This window comes from Typopeltis vanoorti, chromosome 20 (assembly GCF_054136105.1).
Source record: "Typopeltis vanoorti isolate ZY-2024b chromosome 20, IOZ_Tvanoo_1.0, whole genome shotgun sequence".
In the NCBI taxonomy this organism is placed as follows: Eukaryota; Metazoa; Arthropoda; class Arachnida; order Uropygi; family Thelyphonidae; genus Typopeltis; species Typopeltis vanoorti.
In genome coordinates this window covers 73,520,533-73,545,814 of record NC_143568.1, presented here as the reverse complement: position 1 = coordinate 73,545,814, position 25,282 = coordinate 73,520,533, and the positions used below count along the sequence as shown (strand labels likewise).

General features: G+C 34.8%; 1 protein-coding gene across 4 annotated transcripts in view; it reads left to right on the top strand.

Annotated features, from left to right (window-relative positions):
- Positions 1 to 25,282, top strand: part of LOC150095560 (DNA-binding protein RFX2-like) — a 663,123-nt gene that overhangs the window by 193,588 nt on the left and 444,253 nt on the right. For all 4 annotated transcript variants that reach the window (XM_090410808.1, XM_090410810.1, XM_090410811.1 and 1 more), the window contains exon 5: positions 13,484 to 13,718. In XM_090410808.1, coding sequence (XP_090266934.1) covers positions 13,484 to 13,718 — 235 coding nt within the window. The remainder of the gene's footprint in view (positions 1 to 13,483; positions 13,719 to 25,282) is intronic.

Below are 25,282 nucleotides of genomic sequence, written 5' to 3'. Positions count from 1 at the left end.
TTTTTGCAGCTCCAGCTTAATGACGATATTCATCCATTTAACTCCCACTTGATTTACTCTCCTGACTCTAGGTATGCAGTCTGCCATTACCTCCTTCAAACACTCCTTTACTACTTTCCATGCACTATTGACATCCAGCCCTTGCAGTATTACATACAATGGCACAGATCCAAGCAATCTCTTACGCTTATTGTACTTACCAGCCCTGTAATTCCACATATACCCCAACGTAACTGAAAATTCCACACATTTAGCCACCTCCCAGGACAAGACCATATGATCACTCTCACCAATTAGTGGCAATGTGGTCATATTCATTATAGACAAATGCTCAGATGCATTTACCAGATCGAGTACTCTCAAACCTTTAGTATGTTCCATCACATGCTGTCTCAGGTAATTATTTCTTAGTAACTGCATAAATTCCATTTCCTTCCTCCCATGTGTTCTCTCCTCCTCCCAATCTATGTTCCCATAGTTGAAATCACCCATAATAATTACCTGTCCTCTACTCATTGAGTTTATTTGCCAATGCATACTATCTCCATTATCTTTTCCATTCCCTGGTCTATAAGTAGTGTCCAACTGTATATTTTGTTCTGCTGGTCTCATTCTCACACCAGATAGCCTCAAATGAGCTATTTTCACTGGCCTACAGTTGAACTTCTACTCTCTTTGGTTGCAGTTCATCGGCTATCACCAATAACAACCCTCCCTCACTCTTTTCTCTCTATCCTTCCTGAACACACTATATCCTTCACATTCTATCCCACTAATTATATATCATCTTATGTTAGCCATGTCTCACTGATGCCAATAAGCTTTGGCCAGGATGAACCAACCAGTGCCAAAAATTCCTCCTGCTTGTTCCGAATGCTTCTGGCATTAGTGTACATAAAGTGCAAAAACCCTTTAGGCCCATCACTATCCTGACACTTTATACTAACTATCCCATTCTGATTTGTTACCAGTGGTATTGGTAACAAACTTAGGCATGTTATACACATTCTTACACTTATCTGCCTAACTGGTATCTGCATATCCACTCAACAGTTCCACACCACCAAAAGCAATTTTTCCAGTTTCCAAACAACAAATCCATTCAGATGCACACTATCCTTCTTGTATATGTCCTTTCGCCTGTCAAACTCACTTTACACATCCACATCACTCCTCCTGCATAACCAAAGCATCGAGTCATTCGCTATTATGGCCCTCCTCCTTCTCAGCTCTACTCTGTCATACCGCGGCAACAGACTCACTATCTTCAGTGGCGTATTTAGGTATTTCTCGTTCCTAGGCCCGCAGAAAGTGCTGCCCCTCATATTTAATGAACATGTTGATTTACATGCATAAGCTATTTATATCGTAAATTCGTAATATAAATATATATATATTATGACTCATCCAAAATGTCCTAGAATATTCTATGTCTTGCCACTCGCTCGGTGAAGGTATTTATCATGTCCGAAAATGATCATTCAGCTGAGTAATTTGTTGCCATCTTACACAGAAAAATCGCAACAGCAGTGTCCAGATTGGAATATATATACACTGTGGAGCTTCTTGCCGAAGTTGTAGGACTGTATTTATTTCTAGGCCAGTTGATTTCAGGTGCGCTCTGAAGTGCATACATTCATTTAGAAATTCAGGTTCAATACCAGTCGAAAAGTGTTCTTGAAGTTTTTGCCTCTTTTATGATGTCCTTTTCACATATCACATGCATTGTTGTGAGAAACCATAACTCCTTCGAGAGGTTTTCATACGACACTTCTTCGATTCACTTCGAATGAGAGACTGTGCAAAATTGTGTTAAGTATCAGTTTTGAAACTGACTGATGGATTGTACTCGTCTTTATTTTTGTTACTTTCATCTTCGCTGTTGTTAAAAAACCTGGTAAGCTTTCTCTTCCTCATAGAAGTCAACTCCACTAAGTTTCTTACCTTTTCTTCATAGGATTCATAGAGTAACTCTAGTTCTTTGAAATATTCTTTGAGGGACCCGTACAGTTCACACACAGTTCCTATATCAATGTTTACACTTTGTAATTTCTTGCTTGTGGCATTCATTCTTGCGAGAATATCACCTCATAGGCAGGTCATGATACCAACCTCCAGTGACTGAAGTTCCCATAGAATCCCACTTGCTTCACATTGCATAACTTTCTTCTGGGTGGTGTCATTTTCAATTTCGAACAAAGTGGAAATTATTTCCTTCCATCCCTCACGAAGACTCCGACAAGCATCATCATGAGCTGACCAATGAGTAGGCGAAGGATGTTTGATTACTTTTGCAGAAGTTTCCAGGTGCTTTCTTAGAACACTCCACCGATGTGTTGAAGATTTGAAAAATACGTACAGTTTCTGAAGGACATCAAAAAATGCAGAAGAGAGTACCGATAGGATTCGTCAGCACAAGTACCAATTAGAGACAATGTCCAGCTCACGGTGTGAATTCTGCTAATGGATTTATTTCAAGAATTCTTGCTTGCAGTCCTGTGTACCTGCCTGTCATGTTACTAGCATTATCATATGCCTGCCCTCTGCAATTTGCTATATCAATTCCAAGCTCGTTTAGTGAAATCAAAACCGCCTCTTGTAACTCTTCAGATTTGTGACTTATGTTAGGAACGAAATGCAAGAAACACTCCACAGGAGTTCCATGTTCTTTCACATATTGTACAATGAAGGACAGCTGATCAACATGAGACAAGTCTGGTGTTGAGTCAACACTTATGGAATAGTACTTAGCTATTTTAAGTTCTTTCACAATAAATTTGATTACTTTCTCGCCCATTATTTTAATAAATTCCTCATACGGGGCAAAGGAAAGATAGCAAATGAAACCTTTTTTCTGCTTTTGTCAATGTGCTCAGCAAGAAAGGGATCAAATTCGCTAATTAACTCTAGACACATCATTACATTTCCATAATGCACAGAACTGAAAATGTCATCCTTTCCCCTCAAAGCAAGTCCTCTACTGGCCAATGTTTTTACAACTGCAACTACTAGTTTTAACACCGCCTTCCAGTACTTAATTTCTTCTTCCAGTTGCGAGTTATTTGTAAGTCAATTCTCCCTGCAAGATTTGCTGTTTGTTTCAGAGCTATCAGACAGTTCATATGACTAGTTGCTTTCTCGTGATGACTCACTCGTGCTACTGTATTTTTCCAGTCATTAAACCCACCGACAAAGTGACTACGTCTGCTCCCCCTCCACCAAAAAGGCCTTGGTGCACAGATCTTTCCGGTACCAAGAGAGTAAATACAAAATCTGTTATTATTTTTTTTCCATTAATCAGATTCCTCTCAATGAGTTTCTTAGAAACATGTCTTATTTTGTCAGGATAAGCTCTTTGTGATTTTGAAATATTACTGTCTAAATTTAATCAATCTCTCCCGACCACGATCCCTATTGCCTTTGTATCAAGTTACCAACAACAATACAGTAGCTTTCCATGCACATGTCTTGGTCTGTATAGTTATGCAGAATCTGATTACATGCCAATATGCTTGCAGACTAAACTTACAATGAGGAAAATAAAAATATTTCTCTACTTGTGAGTAGCTGTGGCATATAAGGAACACGTTATAATTACAAAAATGAGAGCCTGGAAATTTCTGCTGCCCCTCAAAATTTACCGCTCTAGGCCTATACCTAAATACGCCACTATCTTAACTCTCCAATCTTTTCTTTTCTACTTCCAGTAATTTTTTCGTCACCCCCCCCCTCTCTCTCTCTCTCTCTCTCTCTCTCACATGCCATACTTTTATCCTTTTAAATCATTCGTTCCACCACTATGATCATTTCTTTCACACTACCCTATTGTGCTGTAATAGCCTCACTAACATCATTCATTTTTGCACCTGGAAAGCACAATTTTGTCAAACTATCATTGATCACACCTGTGATCTAATTGCCATACAATACTTGCTTCTTGATTTTTCTCTTGAAATAAGACTGAACCTCTCCTTCCCCAGTTGAGAGCTAATCAACCTAAACTTTCAATTTCAATATGATATTTTTTTTCCTCTGTCAGTGAAATTACATATACACAGAAAGAAGATAAACAAAAACATAGTAACATAAGTTTCAATGCTGAATACTTCTATTTTGCTACATTGAGTAATTGATGTATATAAATTAATAATAATAATAATAAGTGATTTATAATTACAACAGCCAAATAAAATTGCATTTTTAAATAATTGTATAATCATAATAATTTCTTTATAATTTGTTTATATGTTCTATGTATGTTGCACAGATATGTCTGTTTGTACATGCATTAGTTTATGTCCATGTTTTTTTTTTTTATTTTGCACTCAAGCGTTTGTTTATATTTTGTATTTAAAATACAGCAGTTGTAATAAATGGTTTTCCTCTTTATATTGATCCCTGTTGAGGAATAATGTATCAGCTTGCATCCTTGAAGTTTGTGTTAAGCTTATCTGATGATAACACTAGTTGCTTATTGTTGATTACTTTCTTGCTATGTTAGGAAATTGACACTTAACAGATTTGATATTTACTACAGAAGGATGACTAGTATTCGTGCAAATAAAAAACATAACTTTTTTATTACAAAAAATCGCACGCACACGATTCCTAGGAATGCGATGATGTGTTGTCATTAATTAGTAAGATATGTAGGGTATATATTTCTCGTTCACAGTACAGGTATCCCTCGATTAACACAGTTAATTAATCCCTCAATGTTGCAACGTATATCAATCGCGTTAATCAATGGTAAAAAGTACAATTCGTCCCTGATTGATTACTGTACTAATAGTTTGTTTTATATGGTACTCTTTTAGGAAAGATAAAAAATGAATGCAAAGTAAAAGTTTAATAAATGCTTGTACCTACATTATTTACTTCAATTTTTTATCAAAAGAAGTTATCAAGAGTTGTTTGAACAGTTTTAGTTTTTTTCTTATTGGCATAAATTTTATGATAACAAGCAAAATGACTGTCCAGACCTCTGCAAAAAAGCAATAAAACAAAGAAAAAACACTACAAATATAATACATGATGGTACAAATGAAGTGGATATTGAATCCAACGTTATTTTATAGCCGAATATAGAAACTACAAGAGTTTCGTGCTGAATATATAGAAACTAAAAGTTTCGGCAGATGCAAGCATAACCAACCTTATGGGCAACCATAGTAAAGGTGGAGTAAGCTCCAGATCACTTTTGCTTAATATTTTCCATAAATGTAAAGCACATCTCCTAGAGGACATGTATGATAAGTCTTTGGCTCTCTATTGTAATACATGATGGTTTATTTATTTTCAGTTACAATCTAAAAATTATTGAACAAAGAATAAAAAAATAACTACACCATACTATACTGACATCGAAGGTCGTGGTATCTCTCAGATACAGTTTACTGTCAAATATCACAGACCTTTACATAACATGTGTTAAACCAAACTGACAGCAAAGAAGCAAAAAACAGTGTGGAATATCACTCGTAACATATGAATGCACAGCTACTCATGACCTCCAAGCTATACACTGAATTATGTGAGAATATTTATATTAAGCATTTTGCTTGTATCTGTCAGATCAGCTGCGAGCTTCTCAGGGTTAAAGGCGTATTAATCAAAACTCTTGCTGTATATACCAAGGGACTGCCGCGGTTAATTTCAGCGCGTTAAGCAAGGGATATCTATATATCCTTAGCCCTTTTTTAGGATACCATAGTCTGTAAGGTTTCTTTTTTTCCAAATGGTAGGTTTTTTTTTCTGTGTATTATGCAGATGTCTGTTTGTACATGCATTAGTTTATGTCCATGTTTTTTTATTATTATTTTGCACTAATGTGTTTTTATTTGTTTATATTTTGTATTTAAAATACAGCAGTTGCAATAAACTTTTTCTTTATATTGATCCCAGTTGAGGTATAATGTATCAGCTTGCATCCTTGAAGTTTGTGTTAAGCTTATCTGAGGATGACACTGGTTTGTTAGTGCTGATTACTTTCTTGCTATGTAAGGAAGTTGACACTTAACAGATTTGATATTTACTACACTGCTGCAGTAGGATGAGAAGTACGCGCGCACACACAATTCCTAGGAATGCAATGATCTCTTAAGTCATTAATCAGTATGATATGTAGGGTATATATTTCTCATTCATAGTATATCCTTAGCTCTTTTTAGGATACCATAGTTTGTAAAGTTTCTTTTTCCAAAAGGCAGGTTTTTTTTTTTTTTTTTTAACATATCTGGAATGTAGAAGCTCCAGGTGGATTTTTCATAGTGATTACGTTTATATGTTATATAGTTAGTTGTATGAGGTCTTGTAATATGGCATATAGTTCTTGCTGCCCTAAGCCGTTGTGTCAAAGTAATAATTTAACATAGCTGCTGAGTGCCATAGATGTTTTGCTGTTAGTATTTTGTGTTCTGTCACTGCAGTGTGAATATAGCTAGTTTGTGTCTGAAGTATCTTCAGGACTGAGGCAACTCATGGTAAAGGTGGACCAAGCTCTCATCGCTCTTTGTCTTGGCATCTCCCATGAGGAAAAGCATATCTCCTTGCGGAGATTTATAATGCTATGCATTAAGGGAAGGGCCACAACCCAGACCGGTTTCGACCTTTATTGAGGTCTCATAAGTGGGAGCCATACCCAGAGGTGGTGATACTAAGGTGGAAGCAATGGAGAAGTCATATTTACTTATATGAGTTGCCAAAAGGTGTGTCACCTTATTATTAAAATTACTCTGGATTTAGAGAAAGATGTTGGAAGTTTTTTCCCACTTGGTTAGACTATAATAAATTTAGTTTAATCCTTTATCCAAGTGTAAGCAAACAAAGTTTGCGCCTGAAGTATCTTCAGAAAAAAAACTAACAACATCTTTCTCTAAATCCAGAGTAATTTTAATAATAAGGTGAGGCACCTTTTGTGCAACTCATATAGGTAAATATGACTTCTCCATTAATTCCACCTTAGTATCACACCACCTCTGGGTCTGGCTCCCACTGACAAGACCTCAATAAAGGTCAAAACCGGTCTGGGTTGTGGCCCTTCCCTTAATGCATAGCATTATACATCTCCACAAGGAGATGTGCTTTGCATTATGGGAGATACTAAGACAAGGAGTGATGAGAGCTTCGTCCACCGTTACCACGAGTTTGTGCCTGAAGTATCTTCAGTCCTGAAGATACTTCAGGCACAAACTTTGTTTGCTTACACTTGGATAAAGGATTAAACTAAATTTATTATTAATCTACTTAGTTTGTAGTCTGCTCAAAATTCATACATTGTTGTAGCATATCTTAATATTTTTTTTGCCTAGTTCTTTGTATATTAGTCTCTTAATGTATGAAGAAGAAAGTCTTTTATCCTGTAGAATTTGCTTTCTGTTGTCCAGAGTTTGTTTTGTAGATAATTTATGTAGCTATTTCACTTCATAATCTGCATCAAGGTAAATTCCAAGGTAGCATATTATTTTAGCCAGAGTGGTGGTGCTTTTACTGTTCTGTGTGTTCTGTATGTTGAGAGTGGATGTTGGCAGAGCCGGCGCTAGGGTCTTTGTCGCCTGCATGCAATGTCTATCTAAGCGGCCTTGTAACGATCTGGAAGTGTGTGGTTCTTTTATGATAATACAGATTTACATTATTTGAAATTTCTTAAATAAAATTTGACAGAATAGCCACACGTTGATTTGCTAAATGTAATGAACCTAGATTGTTGACTAGGCAGGATAATCATTAAAATCCCAAATATTCAAAAAATTCTCAAAAGTTAAAGGAAATTTTGATAAAGCCACTTCACTTTAATCGTTGAATATAATGATACAGGGATTATAGCCTTCTCACCGACCCGAATTGCTAACAAAATTAAAATGAATTTTAATTAAAGTTAAAATTTATTTGAACTAAGGTTTCAAAAATTCTTACATTTTACAAGTTACATTCTTAGTAACGTGTAAAAATATTTTAATAATTTTTATAAGTGGAACTCTCTTTTAGGAAAATAAAAGAAACTCAAGACAGATGATAAAATAAGAAAAGAATTCAGAAATAATTAGAACATTTAATATAAGTATTCAAAAAATAACATCTTTACAGAATAACAGAAAATAAATTAAATTACATAAATATACTTGAAATTTTTTAATTAAAATTTTAGGGTTTTTGATTAGCCTAGTGGCTATGCACTTTGCAACCATATGCCTGGGGAAGGAGTGTCCTAGGTTCGATTCCCGTCGGTGACGTGAGGAGCTGAAGGATCTTCCTCAGCCATAGCCAAGTTAGCCAGTCTTGAGCGTAGACAGCAGGGTTTTTTCCTCAGTTTATTCTGGGGTTTTTCATCCCGCAAAGCAGGCAAACTGGCCTTGAGAACTTAACACTACAGGCCATAGGATATACCGGGCATAGGGCTGACCACCTTATCCTGTGAATGGTTTGAGGTCCGATGATCAATGGACCCTCGACACCGCAAGGTAAAAGAGGGTATAAAGAAGATGAGATGAGGGTTTTTGATTTCATATTCACAAAATTAGAAATAATGGTCTTAACATCTAATTCCGCACATATATCATTTTCAATAGCTTTTAACGCCAAACTAACAAGCCTTTTTTGTGATATACTTGTTCTTAAGTAGGTTTTAATCAAAATATCCCGGAAAGCACATAATTCGTCATATAGTTTTATTGCATTTACGTCTTTATTGTCGCCATCCTTCAAGAGAATCTCTAAATCATCACAATTTTTTTGTAAATCTTCGTTATTAATTTGTAGTAATCTATACAAGAAATCGAAATTATCATAATATGTTTTTGGCTGTTCAAAATGTTCTATTAACGAACACATTGCAACGTCTAGAAGTGTATAAAACAAATTCACTCTAAATTTATCTTCTGGCGATTGTGGCGTTTTGTCATGATGCTCGTAGTCAAATTGTCGTGTCTATTTTCGTCATTGAACTTCCGTACCAATTTTAAATTCTTGTTCTCCATCCACCTCTTCACTCAGTTATTTTGCCATTTTTAGAATTTCTTTAAAATTTGTGTCTGATCGATACTCTTGTAAGAATATTTTTAAATTTTCGATAGATTCTAAAGCAAGTGTAATGTTCATATTTTTGTCATGAAGCATTTTACTCACAGGGTTTATTCTGCTAAGTAAATCATGCCTAGTTATAAGAGAGCAAATAAATTTGTAGTCTTATTTTAGCACATAATGTTTGTGCTTCATGCTGAGTTTCTTTATTAAAATTTTCATTATTTAAAATTTCAAAAAGTGCATCGTAAATTTCTCGTAACTGATATCGTAGAGGCCGTATTGCATTAATTTTACTTTCCCATCGCATTTCTTATGGCTGTTTCAATGTTAATTTTTTTACCAACTCAGTATGAAGGACATTTCATTCTCTTACAAATGTTGGGCAATTCTTTTAATGGATTGCCCAACGTTTGTAAAAGAATGAAAAGAAATTGGATATTTCTTGAATAATTGCTGAGAAAATACTTGTATCTACATTCACTTTGGCTGCATCGTTAATGATTAAATTTAGAGTATGAGCAGCACATGGCAAGTAAAAAGCTCGAGGAGGTTTTTTTAAAAGCAAATTTTGGAGCCAATATTTTTTCCCTTTCATATTTGCCTCATGGTCATACCCTTGACCTCGCATGTCTTCAATGGGAATGTTCCATTTTTCCAGTTGTTCCATTATTGTTGCACATAAACCACGTCCTGTGGAATCTGATATATCTGCAAAACCTAAAACGTTTTCCCTGATCTTGACAATTCCATTGTCACAGAAAACAAAGCGAATAATAATGGTCATTTGTTCTGTTTTACTTACATCAGGTGTGCAGTCAAAAATGATGGAATAATATTTAGATTTTCGAATTGATAATAAAATTTTTTCCCTGATTGCATTACTTAAAGTTTCCAATATTACATTTTGACTGTCTTTACTCAAATAATGTACTCTATTGTTTCGTTGTAGGGCCCTTTCAACATGATTTTCCATAATGGGATCAAACTTCCCAAACAGTTAGACTAATTTTAAAAAATTGCTGTTATTCCTTTCATATAATTTATCAGATGATCTGCAAAAAGCTAAATTTGGGCTGCCAAGGAATTTTATAATTTCATTCAAGCATTCTAAAACACTCGTCCAATGTTTCTTTTCCATTGAGACTGGCAATCAATAGTAGTTTTGTGTTTTTAAATTTTTATCAAGTTCCTTCCATTTTAAGAAATTTTTCATGTGAGTTAAACTAGTCTCATGTCTATGCAAAGTTCTACTTACATTTCTCCAATCGTTATAACCTTCTACAAGACTACTTGATTCAGTAGGTGCAACAAGTTTGCAACAAAAGCAAAAAACAGAATTTAAAGTTTTGGAATAAATGAGCCATGTTCTTGGCATGAGCTCCCTGTTTTCCATTTTTCTATTATAATACATGGTGGCAAATTTACGACCATATGTATCTCTGGGATATATTATATTTTTATTTTGAACAGGCCCCATTTCAATTAAAACAACTCGTAATTTTTCATCAATATTTACCCACCTGGATCTTCTAAATTTACAGACACTAACAATGTGTTAGTTTTGTGGTCAACTACAACCAAATCTTCTTCTGTTTTTCACTTAAATCCTGCGTCTTGTTATCTTGTTCAATAGTTGCAAACTCATGCAAACTGGATGATCTGCACGGGTCTTCAACCCTGATTTCTGATGTATCGAGTTGGTTACAATCTGCATCAGAATATTTTAATATTTTAATAAATTTATTAAGAGCCCCAGTTTGTATCTTAAATTCTGCTTCTTTTGCAACATGACGCTTATGATTTTGTGCACCGGATAACTTTTTTTAAATTTTTGATTCCATTTCTATTTTATACCCACAAGAAATTATTACACAGCACGACACAGAGACAAAATAATAGTCTGCACTGCGTTACTGTCAGTAGCCTACTGAGATGCGTACCACATGGCTGGTTAACTAGCAACAAATGTTTTGTACGAAAATTCGTTTCTGCACATAAAAACCGTTCACCATTTCACTTTAGATAGACTGCACTAGACACAACATTCTGTAGGCAAGCATTTAGCCTGCACTCGCTGCAAAATTGTAAACAGCTGGCTGATCAAAGAGGCGGTTTTAAAAATTTTTATTCGGTGTATCCGGCCTTATTTATTTTAACATTGATCATTCTGAGAATTTTTTGTTTTCATGATAAAAATTTTGTTTCTTAAAAATGAACTTATGAACGGTGCCCCCATCATAGCGCCGCCCACATGCTCTGCATGCCCGCTTCTGCCGGCCCTGGATGTTGGATTGTTATATGCTCATTATCAGCTGGTTGATTCGGTGAATTTCTGAATATCAGTAATTTTGTCTTATCAGGATTTAGATGTATGGAATTTTTGGTGAGCCAGTTAGTGATCAGATTTTATTTCATGTTTGTTTGAGCTATGCCTATATTATGGATGGATACCATAGCAGTATCATCTACATATTGCAGAGGTAGCTGGTTAATATCATGCTTATAGACAGTCAAGAAAACTGTGGGCGGGGGAGTACAGCTCCCTGTGAGACCACAGTTTACTGGTAACTATTAGATTGACCGAATGCATGGGATTTATTTTCTGTTTTGAAAGTAGTATGTGTGTGTGTGGGAGGGAGGGAGGGAGGGAGAGATAATATGGAAGTATAATGTACATATTGTGAATTGGATAAGAACAATTCTATCTGTAATATGGTTGATAATTGGTATTGTATTTGGTGTTCTATCTGTAATATGGTTGATATTGTATTTGTGTGTGTTTTGTTACAAAAACTTTTTGTAACAAAACACACACAAATACAATACAAAGTGAAACTAAAGTCCTATCTAGGTGGTGCGCCCTCTATGGGCATTTGCAAGTGGCCTGGGATGTAAAGAGGGATCTCTTTACATTCCAGGAGCTGGTCTTTAGTGGAGCGGATATGGGTAGCAAGTTTACAGTGGGGCTTAAAAGCTGTATGGAGGTTGTACTTTTTTAATGATCTGGCTATTTTTTCTGAAGTACCATGGATGTAAGGAATAGTGATGGCATTTCTGAAGTCCTTCTGAAGAGATGGTTGGGGAATGGAGAGGGACTTGATTATTTTTTTAATTTTGTAGTTATTATAGTCATTGGAAAGGAAGGTGTTGTGTATGTGTTTGAGTTCGGTTGACAGGGCAGTTTTACTGGAACAAAGATAGTGAGTCCTATCAGTCAGAGTTTTAATTCAGATTTGACTGGAAAACCGCCAGCTGTCTACATCACTAGAACATGGTATGAACGGAAATTCAAGGAAGCCTGTGAGATTATCAGCAACCACCCCAATCTGAACAACAATGATGGTTTAAAAATCCCAAACATATGGAAGGTATATATTCGACCTTCCTCACCAAGAACAACTATAAACAGGACTGTAGAAATACCAGTATTGTAAATCAAAAATAAGAATTGTAATACTAAAAATAGGACACCAATTGTTTCTGAAAGAAAACCATCTAAAAGAATGTTTATTCCTGTCATTGTAAAAATAGAATTTAGCTTGATGTAAAATTTTATTTTTTATTTTATTTATTTTTATTTATTTTTTATTTATTATTTTTTTTCCCACCAGAGGTCATGCCAGTAGAATAACATGTGATCAAATCATTGTTTCTCTAGCTTACAGTTAATGATGTAACTCAGCTTGTCCTGTATATTAATATATGCTCCAGATGATGATCTTGATGTGAAGATCGAAATGTCGGGATAATAAAAAAAGTTTTTTTAACACGGTTGTAAATTCCATAAAATTTTTAAAATGAAATTAGAAGCTATGAATATGTCTTCAGTGAATTGAATATGTTCAAAGAGGGAGAGAGAGAGAGATGATAGATATTTTAAGTATGAATGATGAAAAGTGCCACTTCCTTGATCAGTCCTTGGAATCCATGGAGGAGCCTTCATAATAATAATAAAAATAATAAGCATTCATATTTCTAGAAACATACTCCACTCGAGAAAATTTTTTTTTTTAAATGTCATGTAATTATTAAACCACAGGATTGTTACGTTTCTGGGAATGAATATTTATTTATGTTTGTATCATTGCTCTGCAGTGGTATATTGGTAGGTTCAAAACATATGGGGACCAGGCGATCAAAGTCTCTAGTTATGGATTGGTCCTGAAGCCCTCTTCCCACCTCTGCTGTTGTTACTTGCTGCCCTAGGTGCATTTGATGTAAAATCATCAGTATCGCAACAATGGTCTAATAACAAGCATACAATTCACACATGGTAATATAATGTATTATTGAAAGGTTCAGATTTTGCTTAAGTTCTATATGCATCTACTAATACAGCTACTGTACAAAATACTAAATAAGCTTTTTGAAATGCAAATGTATTTAACAAAAATTATGAATTTATAAGTTTAAAATTCATTTGACTTATATTTAATGGTAAATATTTTGACTTTATTATTAGATATCCCGTAGCCAACCACAGTCATCTACTAATACGTCTACTGTGCAGTCATCAGCAACATCACAGGGACAGTCACAGCAGAAACAGCCACCTCAGACAGTACAAGGTTCCTCATCGTCTACTGTAACAGTAACACAGGTTGCAGTTGTTGCCCACTCTCCACAATCTCAGCAAGCTGATAGTGTTGTCCAGGCATCAGCTGCTTCAGGAACATCACAGTTTATTGCAGTTGCTGGTAAAATTTTCTTTTGAGTAATTATGAGGGTTATTTTAAAAATTACATGATGTATTCAGTTAATTTAATATACTCTTGTTACGTATACAAATGAGCTCAAATGAAGATCATGTCCTTTCACTATTCAGGAACACTAGTATCAGCAGAGACAAAGAATTTCAAACATGTATTTCATGCTAAACTTTAATTGAACTGTGATGTTGTAGGGGCAACCTAGTTGATTCTTTATCTAAACTTGAAGCATTGTGCAGAGTTCTTTACATGTAACTGTAAAACAACAAAAAACTATATGATTGCACTTTTCATTGATTTAGAATGACATTGTGAAATAAAAATTAACAATATTATTATTATTATTAATATTATTAAGAGAGACCTCCAGGGAGCCAGGGATTCATCAAGGGAGGCCACGTACTACACGCACCAGCTATTGTACTCACAACATCCAATGGCAATCCATTCCAATCATGCACCACCCTGTGAGAGAAAAATCTAGCTCTCACCCCTTTCTTAGCAGCATTCATTCTTAGCTTCCAAAAATGCCCTCTTATCCTTTCCCCGACCTCCATAAATTGAAAAATTCCATCAATTGAAATCCTGTATGACCCTTTCAAAAGAGGGCATTTTTGGAAGCTAAGAATGAATGCTGCTAAGAAAGGGATGAGTCTTGTAAGTTTGTAAGTCTCAATCATATCACCTCTCTTTTCCTGTTTGCTAGTGTCTGCAGTCTACGAATTCTTAATCTGTCTTCATAATAAGTATTCCACAATCCTGATATCATTTTTAAAACCTCTTTTGCATTCCCACCACTGTATCAGAATCGCAACAGAAACCAGGAGACCAGACCTGCACACAATATCAAGTAAGGTCTTATCAAGGCCTTGTAAAGAGCCAAAATGACATCCTTATCTTTACATGTGAATGTTCATGTCAGCATTGCAATTATCTTTTGAGTTGTATTTGCAGTCTTTGCTACCTGGCCCCTGAACTTCAACTTCCTATCTACTAACACTCCAAGATCCCTAGCCTCATCAGTTTCTTCTAGCATAATCCCACCAATATAATACAACGTTGTATATCTGATCATGCTGAAGTGAATGACTTTACATTTACTGACATACATTTTCTCATGCCCACAGTTCCAGCCTATTCAAATCATTTTGCAAATACTACATATCAGCAGCATTCCTGATTAATTTGCTTATCTTTTGCATCATCAGCAAATAGCTGTATATTGCCTGGCAATTCCTTCCCAATATTATTAATGTACAGATTGAATAACAGTAGTGGACCAAGGACAGATCCTTGTGGTACTACTAGTTAACTTAAATCTTGCAGACTCACATCCCCCGTATACCACTTTTTGATATCAGTCATCCTCTTAATCACAGCAATATTTTATAATCCAAACTCATGTTCTCCAGTTTATATAACAGTCTACCATGCTGTATTCTGTCAAAAGCCTTAGCAAAATCCAAAAGTATCATGGTCTGTTCATTCCCCTTGTCTTGTTCAATGGCAATATTATTATAGAATGTGAGCAAGTAGCTAAAACATTACCTTCCCTTAGTAGGTCCATGCTGTTCATTGCAAAGTAGAGATTCACTGTCAACCCATTTCTGAATGCGAGCCCTAACATAGTTGGATACATTGGTCTTTGCATCTCCCTTGTGCAATGAGATTACTATACATTCTTTCTATTCCTGCAGAATCTACCCTGTTCTGAGATTCAAATTATATAGCATTCAAATCATTCTGCAAGTACCGCATATCAGCAGCATTTCTGATTACCCTACCTATCTTTGCAATATCAGCAAATAACTGATATGCAATATGTCACTTGTCAAATCCTTCCCAATATCATTATCTGCAGTGGAAGTATACCATACATTCTTTCCATTCCTGCAGAATCTTTCCTGTTCTGAGACTCATATTAAACAGTCTGGTCAAAGGAATAGCCAGTTCAGCTGAACACTTTGTCACTTGACAACACCACACTATGTAATTGATCTTGACGGATTCCACCTCACACAAGATGGCTTCAAACTCATTGCCACATGAAATACTATTAGTAGAAGTACTACAATCATAGGCCTCAACTCTAACTGGATTCAAGTCATCCAATATCATTATCAGCACGCCCCTCCTCTCCTATCCTCTCTATCCTTCCTAAAAACACTGTGCCGTTACACTCGATAAGTTAGTATATCTGATTCTGATAGCCAGGCCTCACTAATGTCTACAATCTGAGGTCCTAACATGTTGACTAAGGCAACAAACTCTGCCCCTTTGTTTCTGATACTCCTAGCATTCGTGTACAGACATAATAATCTACTTGCATGTTCTTTTGTATACTCTTGTCTGCATGACACAGTTGGACAACTTGCAGATCTCTATTCTTCTCTAGTGTCTTATACATGTAGACATCTTTACACGTATTTGATGGGTTCAAACCGGATGAGCATGAAGTTGAAATTGTTCTCTCCTCGTCAACATTTCCATGACAAAGCCCATTCCCATCATTAACACAGTTATATAACATTGCCACTCTTACACTCACATTCTCACCATTCCTCCCTTTATAATTTAGTTTCCCTGACTCTCTGGGTTAGGTCTCATACCAGTTATTAGTTTTTTCAGACTCCTGATACCAAATGCATTCCGATGTAGGCTATCCCTCTTATACAAATCCAATCTTCTCTCAAACTCACTTCACGCACATCCAAAAACTTGCATCCATTTCTTCTACACATCGAATCGTTTGCCATCATAGCCCTTCTTCTCAATTCATTATTATCATATCAAGGTAAATACTGACGATTTTCACTCCCTATGTTAGGCGATCAGATTTGTTTACATTGCAGTAAATAGAGAATATTTCATTGTACAATCATATTTATATATACAGACAATCTGCACAGTTAGCAAAATGCTAACTTAATTGGGCCATTTTCCCTTCTTCTGAAATATGGGGAGCTGGGAAGAGGATCGATTAAGCACTGTGATTTTTTTTTGTATAAAGTTTTTTTGTAAATAGTTTTTGTATAAAGAATTATTAGGAGTGATTCATATGAGCTACCTTTCTATAGAGCAAGGATTCATAATGCAGCCCAAAATTATGATAATCTTATCATTTTCCTATTCATATTAAACTCGGTATGGCCTGTCATGGCCAAGTAACTTGGCTTTATAGAAACATAATTAATGCCATGTTGGAATTGTTAATTTCATCTGCCTAGTTTATGACTCACTTGAATGTATTCTTTGACTGTTGTGTATCATCTAACCAGATGATTGTTGGAAAAAGGCTGAGTGATTTTGGGCACTAGAGCAGCCTCTGAAAAACAACTGTGCATATTGATCCCATTTTGATTAAACTGTATCATGCTATGCTAAATGATGGCCACCAGCTTTCTTGATTTTTAAAGCTAACAACTTTTCCAAGACATTAATGATTACAATTTAGATTATCATATCACCATTTTTCAGTCTCACACTTAGGCATATAGAGACAAGGAGGTTAGGATTGGTTGAAAACAAACATCTTGTACTGTACAAAATATGACATTCCTTGCATTTCTATACTCTATAATTTGACTTTCTGATATTCTGATTTCTACACATATGCACGCACACACTAATTCAGGTAAAATGGGTTTGGGTAATAAAAATATGCAGTTCTGTTTTTGTCCAAGTCTTTACCTTTAACTGTCTTCATTGAATTGATCTATCTACTTTTCCTTTTTATATTAATTACACTCACAAAATGTTGTAAACCTGTAGTATGTTTGTACCATGGGTTGGCTGAGGTTAGGTAATGTGGGAATTCTTCTCTAGAAACCAAACATTGTGTTATTTCACAGCATTTCAGGCCTTCAGTAAGCAGGAGAAATCTAACAGTCAATGTTGAAAATTATCACCTAAATAGAACCCTCCCCCAACCGATTTATTAAATTTTTTTTAAATATGTATGTATTTCATCAACTGCATTCTGAATGTAGAAAGTTTTACTGCTGGGCTGTAAAGCATATTATATTTGACAAGAAAAAAATATATAAATTCTTGTCAAATATAATATACATTCTGAATATTCAGTTTTCCTCTAATTTCTACATTTCTTTGGTATCTTAGTCTGTGCAACTGCAGTAATTGTCTACAGAATTTCATCAGAACAGATTCTGACCTTTATTTGTTTCTTTTATTCAAACAGGAAAATATTAGATTGTCATATTAGAGAGCTATTTTGGTGTCTGCAGTTATGTTTTGGTGATGTGTTGTTCTATAATTCATCTTGTGAATTAAATAGCAGTACGTGATTTTTTTTTTTCCCATATAGAACTGTGTCCATCTCTATATAGTTACCCAAATATCTTTAGTTATTTTCTTTTTCAATTTCTGTATAATTTTATTAAGTGAAATATTAAATAATACTGTCAGCAATTTGCAGACCTGCTTCATACCTGTAGTTGTTTGATTGGTTCCAAAATTTAACCATTCCATAGATCTTTGTGTTATTCTTATAAAAGGCTGTTTATGCTATATATGAGTTGGATATTATAAATGTATATATTATAAACATCTTCCAATATTTTCTGCATAGCTATTGAATAATACTCAAAAAAATAGCAGATATGTATGTAGCCCCCTCTCTCTCTCCTTCACTGGTATTTGTTGAGATGCAAATCTAGCATCTGTGCATTTTCCAGTAAGTAACATTTATCCAAATATATTCGATTGATTCTTTAATATGTTTGCATATAATTTGAAGCTCTTGAAAGTGAAGGCATACGCTTATAATTTTCACATTTATCTTGGGTTCTGTTTTTTTTTTTTTTGTTAAGATTAACTTTTAAGCCTGTTAGAGTTGGTTTAAAATTTCCCTGAAGGCTTGTTTGTATTTATATAATTATCTAACTCATGACTTTCCTTTTTTTTTGTGAACATGATTTCTTCTTTCTATGCATGCCCTAATCCATTTCTCATTCTTTGGTAGTTTGCATCACAGACTGTCCTTTGCTGCACTCCCATCCTTTATGGCCTACCATCCTCATCTGTATTGTGTGTAATAGGTATAAACTTTTCTATCAGTCTGTTTATTTGATATTTAATATATTTAATACTCTCTTTTCCATTAAGTGGATTTTTAACTTTTTATTTTTTGTCGTTCATGTTTCTTTTTTATTATTTTTATTTATTTTTTTTATTTTTATTTTTTTTTTTTTGTGTAGATATATTTTATAATGATATCTGAGATTTACATTCAAGTAAGAAATTATCACTATCAGTCTCACTTTTATAAACTTTAGAATTTTTTTTCTGAAATTTTGAAAAATATTTGTCACTAATTTTCTTTGAGTTATCTTTTAACTTGTTCTCCTTTTGATTCAGTGCAACCTGGCCCTGGCTAATTCCTCACCCTTGTAGTAAAATCACTCTTAAATCATACTGATTTTCTTCCAAAAACCTTTTCTCCAAATGTGCTGGAAAAAAGCTACTAGAAGATATACTCTAAATTAATTTATTCTTTAACCACCCATCCACCCAAGTGGGTTAAATATATTAATCATGTTATGCTTTATATACATGTTATTGCAGTTTATTTCTTGGTATGTCATAGCTTTATGATATCTGTGGCATATTAATACACATTAACAGTAAAGATTTATATCAAGTTAGCAACAAATATTTTGTACTGAAAATGACATTACATTAAGCAATTTAAATAAGATAGAATACAAGGTAAATACAAGCTTGCAGACTGGCTTCTGCTGCTAACCAGCAAAAGCAATTGTTGCAAGCTAGAGCTTCAAATTATATGCAAACATATTAAAGGTAATATCAAGCAAATAATAATTATTAACTTTTGATATTTGCTAAGGTACTAAAACCTATGAACTCTTTTTGAACAGATATACTCATATTTCAAGCTACTATGAACAAAGTGGGTTTCATTCCAGTGGTTTCATTATTCCTTCTCAACACTGAACAACAAAAACCACTGGAATGAAACTGTGTTATGCAAGACCAAACCTATGAGATTTATAGTTTAGTTATAGTCCCCCCCCCCCCCAAATAAACAACCATTTTGTCCAAAATATATGAAATTACAGTTACAGGGAATCTGATAAATGTCAACTGGAGATAGCAGTGAAAGTTTGTCTTTTGTGATCAGAAAATTAGAAATCTTGTTGGTGGGAAAATGTAGATATTAGGTGAAACTTCTTTGGGTCTCTGCGCATGGGTTTATAAGAAGATGTCAGAAATGTATGGAATAGGAACTTAGAATTCTGTTGTGGTATCTTTGAGTACAGGACGGTTGGAATCCAAAATCTGAATTGTTTTGGGGGGAGGGGGGGGATTAGCCATTTGATTTCATTAAGAATTTAATTGAGAGAAGCTGTTGCTGCACTGATGAAGATGAGGAACAAATGTTTTGTGCTCTGTTGTCTAAAGTTTTAACATATCCAATTATCTGGAAGAACTGATCAGCAGAATTTTGTATATATTTACCAGTGAAGGTTGGTTGACAATAAACACTGGTTAGACAAGACATTAGAGACTGTACATGTAAGCAGTATGTGTAAGAATGCTAAACTCACATAACTCTCCTTTTCCTAGTAAGTTGAATTCTTGGATGTAGAATATTGATTTGTTGTGAGAACATAGTTCATTTTCAGAATTTCGACCAAAGAGCAAATATATCATCTATTTAGTGGATCTAGGAGGAGGACTAGGATGAATGGTGGAAAAGAGAGTATCCTCCAGTTAGTTTTGATAGTAATTAGCTATGGAAGGTAATAGAGGACCCCTCATGGCCATGCCTTCAGTCTATTTATAGATCTTATTTTTCCAGCTAAAGTAATTTGATTATATGTATAACAAATTCACATATCTTTGCCACACCAGGAGGGAAGGCCAGGTTAGAGGCTTATATATGTACTTAGAGGCATAGGGGGGTAAACACCTTATCCTCGTATTAGGTTGGGAAGTCCAAGGATACTTGGAAGGCTATGAGTGCTTAAGTGCCTGTTAAAGCCATTGATGGATGGATTGCTGGCATGATTGGCTGAGCAGGATATTTGTGATTGTCTTTAGTAGGAAGATGAATTTCATCACCTGGTATGAGACCACTGCACACTTATTAGAGGCCTGAAGTGGCCTGAAAAATTCCTTGTTTGGTCTGTAGAGCAAGGTTTCTGGATCTGTTAAAAATAAATAAATAAAACACACACACACACACACACACACACACACACATGTATGTGTGTGTGTGTGTAAATAAGTTTTTTGGTAACTCATATATAAAGAATGCGGTTTAATAGGAACACTACTAGTTTCATTGATAAAACAACTTCTTCAGGTGTCTCCAAGTACAAAGAATTATATACAAAAAACTACAGAAACATTACATAATAATGGCAACATATCTACTAAAAACTGTAGTGCAGTTTAAACTGGAGTGCGTGCTATAGGACCAACAATCTTCTAAAAACTACTTCAGAATTACCAGGGCACATCCTTCTTTCTCTCACATCCGTTCACCCTTGAATCCCACGATTATATGGTCTTCCGATGATCCATAAAATCCATACTCCCCTAAGACCAATAGTTGAAGATATCGACTCACCAACTTACAACGTGTCTAAATATCTCACCTCTTCCTTAAGACACCTAACAGGAAAATCTTCTTATATAAAAAATTCAGCTGACTTCGTTTCGAAGATCAAAGACCTCAAACTAAACAAATCAGGTTTAATGGCAAGTTTCAACATAGTGTCTCTTTTCACAAATGTTCCAACCCAGGAAGTTCTCAATCTCCTCAAGAGCAAATTGTCTAAGAAATTCTTCGCCTTACTCGTCCACTTTGTCAAATTAGGATACTTTAGATTCGAGGACAAGATCTTGAAACAAAACTCAGGTTTAGCTATGGGCAGCCCGCTCTCCCCGGTACTAGCAAATATATTTCATGAAGATTTAGAAGAAAGAGTGATTAGTTCATCAACACTAAAACCTAAAATCTGGCTGCGTTTTATTGATAATGTTTTTCTCATTTGGGAGCATGGCCTAGATAACCTTAATATTTTTCTGAATCATCTTAACAACTTTTATCACAAGATTAAATTCGCCTATGAACTAGAAACAAACAATTGTCTCACTTTTTTAGACTTAAAACTTACAAGATGCTCTGACAATATCAAAATCTCCATCGTCAGAAAGTCTGCACATTTTGATAGATACCTTCATGCAATCTCCCATCCCTCTATAGAAATTTGACATTATCCCCACCCTAGCACATCGAGCCAGATCATTATTATCAGACGAGATAGAACTTCAAAATGAACTTAATTTACTTTGAAGTTCTATCCCACTTCTCAACAATGGCTTCACTCTAAAAAAATATTGAGAAATTTCTTTTCTGCCATTGTCAACCTACTTTGGAAGACTCTTCTTCCCACAGAGCATATATCTCTTTGCCTTTTATTAGCTCCCTCTCTCCCAAACTGGCTAAAATTCTTAAGAAGTTCAACATCAAAACATGTTTCACTAAGTTTCCTAAACTCTGTTCCATCCTCAGCCGACCTAAAGAAAAACATCACTTTCTTCAGTACCCAGGAGTTTACAAGATTATTTGTAATTGTGGAAAGCCTTACTACGGACAGACTGATAAATCTATCCTTTTCCGTGTTGAGAAACGCAAAAGAGATATTTCCTACAACGGAACCTGAGCTAGCGCTCTCTCTCTCCAGCCACGTCCTATTCTCAATAAACTCCAACGAAGGCTGCCAACATCATATAGACTGGTCTCAAACTTCAAACATGCGTAAATGTTATGATGAACTTGAGAGACGTATTCTCGAATCTAAAGAAATTTCATTTGATTCAACCCACATGAATTGTAGCTTCAGCTACAATTTATCTGATGCACACATGTCTGCTGTCCAGTACTGGCGCTCTCGCGATATCTCACACACACGTAGATACATACAGCTGGAACTATAGCACGTACTCCAGTTTAAACTGTACTACATTTTTAGTAGATCTGTTGTCGTTATTATGTAATGTTTCTGTAGGTTTTTTGTATATAATTCTTTGTACTTGGACACCTGAAGAAGTTGTTTTATCAACGAAACTAGTAGTGTTCCTATTAAACCCCATTCTTTATTATTCTTGGTGTTTAGTCATTTAAACTTTATTAATTTTCATATATATATATATGAAATATATATAATCAATAAAAATAGAAAAAAAATCCTTAGATTTTTTTTTTCTCTATTTTTAAAAACCTATAGTACAAAATGTACTATAGGTTTGCATATAACCTTTTGTGGGTGGGAACAACATTAAAACACACACACACACACACACACACACACACACAACACACACACACACACACACACACACACACACACACACAGGTAACCTTCGTATAACGTGGATATTAGGTTTCATAGAAATGCCGTGTTATATAAATCGTGTTATGCGAAACTCAGATCACATAGAAAAAGTAGGGTTATGTTCCGAAATTGTTTTTTTTTTTTAAAGATTATATAAACAACAATGAATATCCAACAAAAATATATTTTTTATTTAATTCAGGTAATTCATGTAAGTTAAGAAAACATAAACTATGAAACAAATACATAGTATAAATTATAAAAAAATATAAATTGTATGTAAACTTCATTGTACGTATGCACATAATACATAAATGTTTTAGGTAAATAAAATAAAATAAAGTGTATATTATAATCGTCATCGCTCTCTTCAAAACTAACATTTCGTATATACTCTTCTTTTACGAGTGGCCGGACGTTGTCATCACTTGAAATCTCTCGGACATTATTAGTATAATTTTCATTGCATACTTCGGCTGGTTTAGTTATTAAGAAGTCAGTAATAAGACCTTGCTTACCACTATGCTGCAATTTTTTTATTAAGTTCGTAATACGGAGCTAAACAAATATCCAATTGTCTCGTGAATTTTCATGAGCACTCCATTGAGAGATCATTATAAAATAACTTTCTTGCCAAGTTCAATCCTTCTGGTAATTTCTTTAAACTCAATTCTTTATGGATTCATCACAATCAGAATCTTATGCAGAACTTTCCCCTGCCATTTGGTTCAACATCATCTATTAATTGTACCAGTTCCTTGTCATTTAAATATATTTCCGCATCAGTTAATCCATTAATTTTGTTTTCAACCATATCGCAAAAGCCCTCTAAGTGGCCATTACTATAAAAATAAAATTTTTACATAAAAAAGCATTACATATTGTATGTAACTCACCAGAAAATAAAGTGCTCAGCTTGAGATTAACACACTTATGATTTTTAATCTGCTTTCCTGGCAGAAAATGAAGACAATTTTCAACAATAAACACTTTATACGGTAAACAATTGGCGTACATGTGTGCTAAAGGGTCTTTCCCCTAATATAAATTCGCTACTTATAACTACATGCACGATACTGGCAGACCCAAATTTAACGAAGATAAAATTTGATTTTTAAGTCTCGCGTGGAAAAATATATGAAAAGATAAAGGGTTACTACAGTTTGTAGACCATCTTATATCGCAACCTCATTGCATAAGTACTGCGCTGAACAAGGGTTACTACAATTTGTAGACCGCGTTATATCGAAACCGCATTGTATAAGTACCGTGTTATACGAGGGTTACCTTATATATATATTACTGGTAATGTTGTGGACATTGCAAAATTGCTGGAGGATTTGAAGTGGCTGAACATTTTCATATTTAGTCTTTTGAGCAAGTGCTTCATGATGTTTTCACCCTAACTCACCCAAGTACTAATTCATATATTATAGAGAATGTGCAGTTTTTTGGTGGGATTCATGCTTAAAAAAAGATTCTTCTTTTGTATGTATGAGAGTGAGAGAGAACCACTAATTAAAAGTTGTAATCCTGTAGCATGTCAATACTTGGTAGAGATTAAGGTTAGATAATTCTAGTATAGTTCGCCCACCGATTTGAGGTCCCTCGACACTTCTGCGCATCTCAGAAAAAGAAGAATCCATTCCGATAACAGGGTAATCAGTCCGTATAGTGGGATGAGTTGCTTATTATTACCGGTCGGAAAATTAACTTCTCTTTTATGATTATTGTAGTTAACTATGTTGCTTGTATAACAGTTGGAAAATTTTACCTATAAAGCACGTGATTTCGCGTGTTGGCGACCAATTCGGACGTCCTTCATTTTTTTCTCCCCTTCAGCATGAATCGACTATTCTTGGAAAGACGCGAAGCAAGGACCTGGAAACGGTGGGCGAACTATAAGACAGAACACAACATTTTTAAAGTGATTTCAGATTCCAACATGCAGATACCTTTCTTCTCTTACTACCTAGACCAGTGTTTCTCAAAGTGCGGTACGCATACCCCTAGGGGTACGTGAAAGGTCTTTAGGGAGTACATGGCAATTTTCGGCTATACATCATTAACGATGGAATCATTACTAAGAAAAAAAGAATTAATTTAAACGTATATATATTTTTTAATAAATTATATATATTGAGGGAAATATATCATCATCATCAA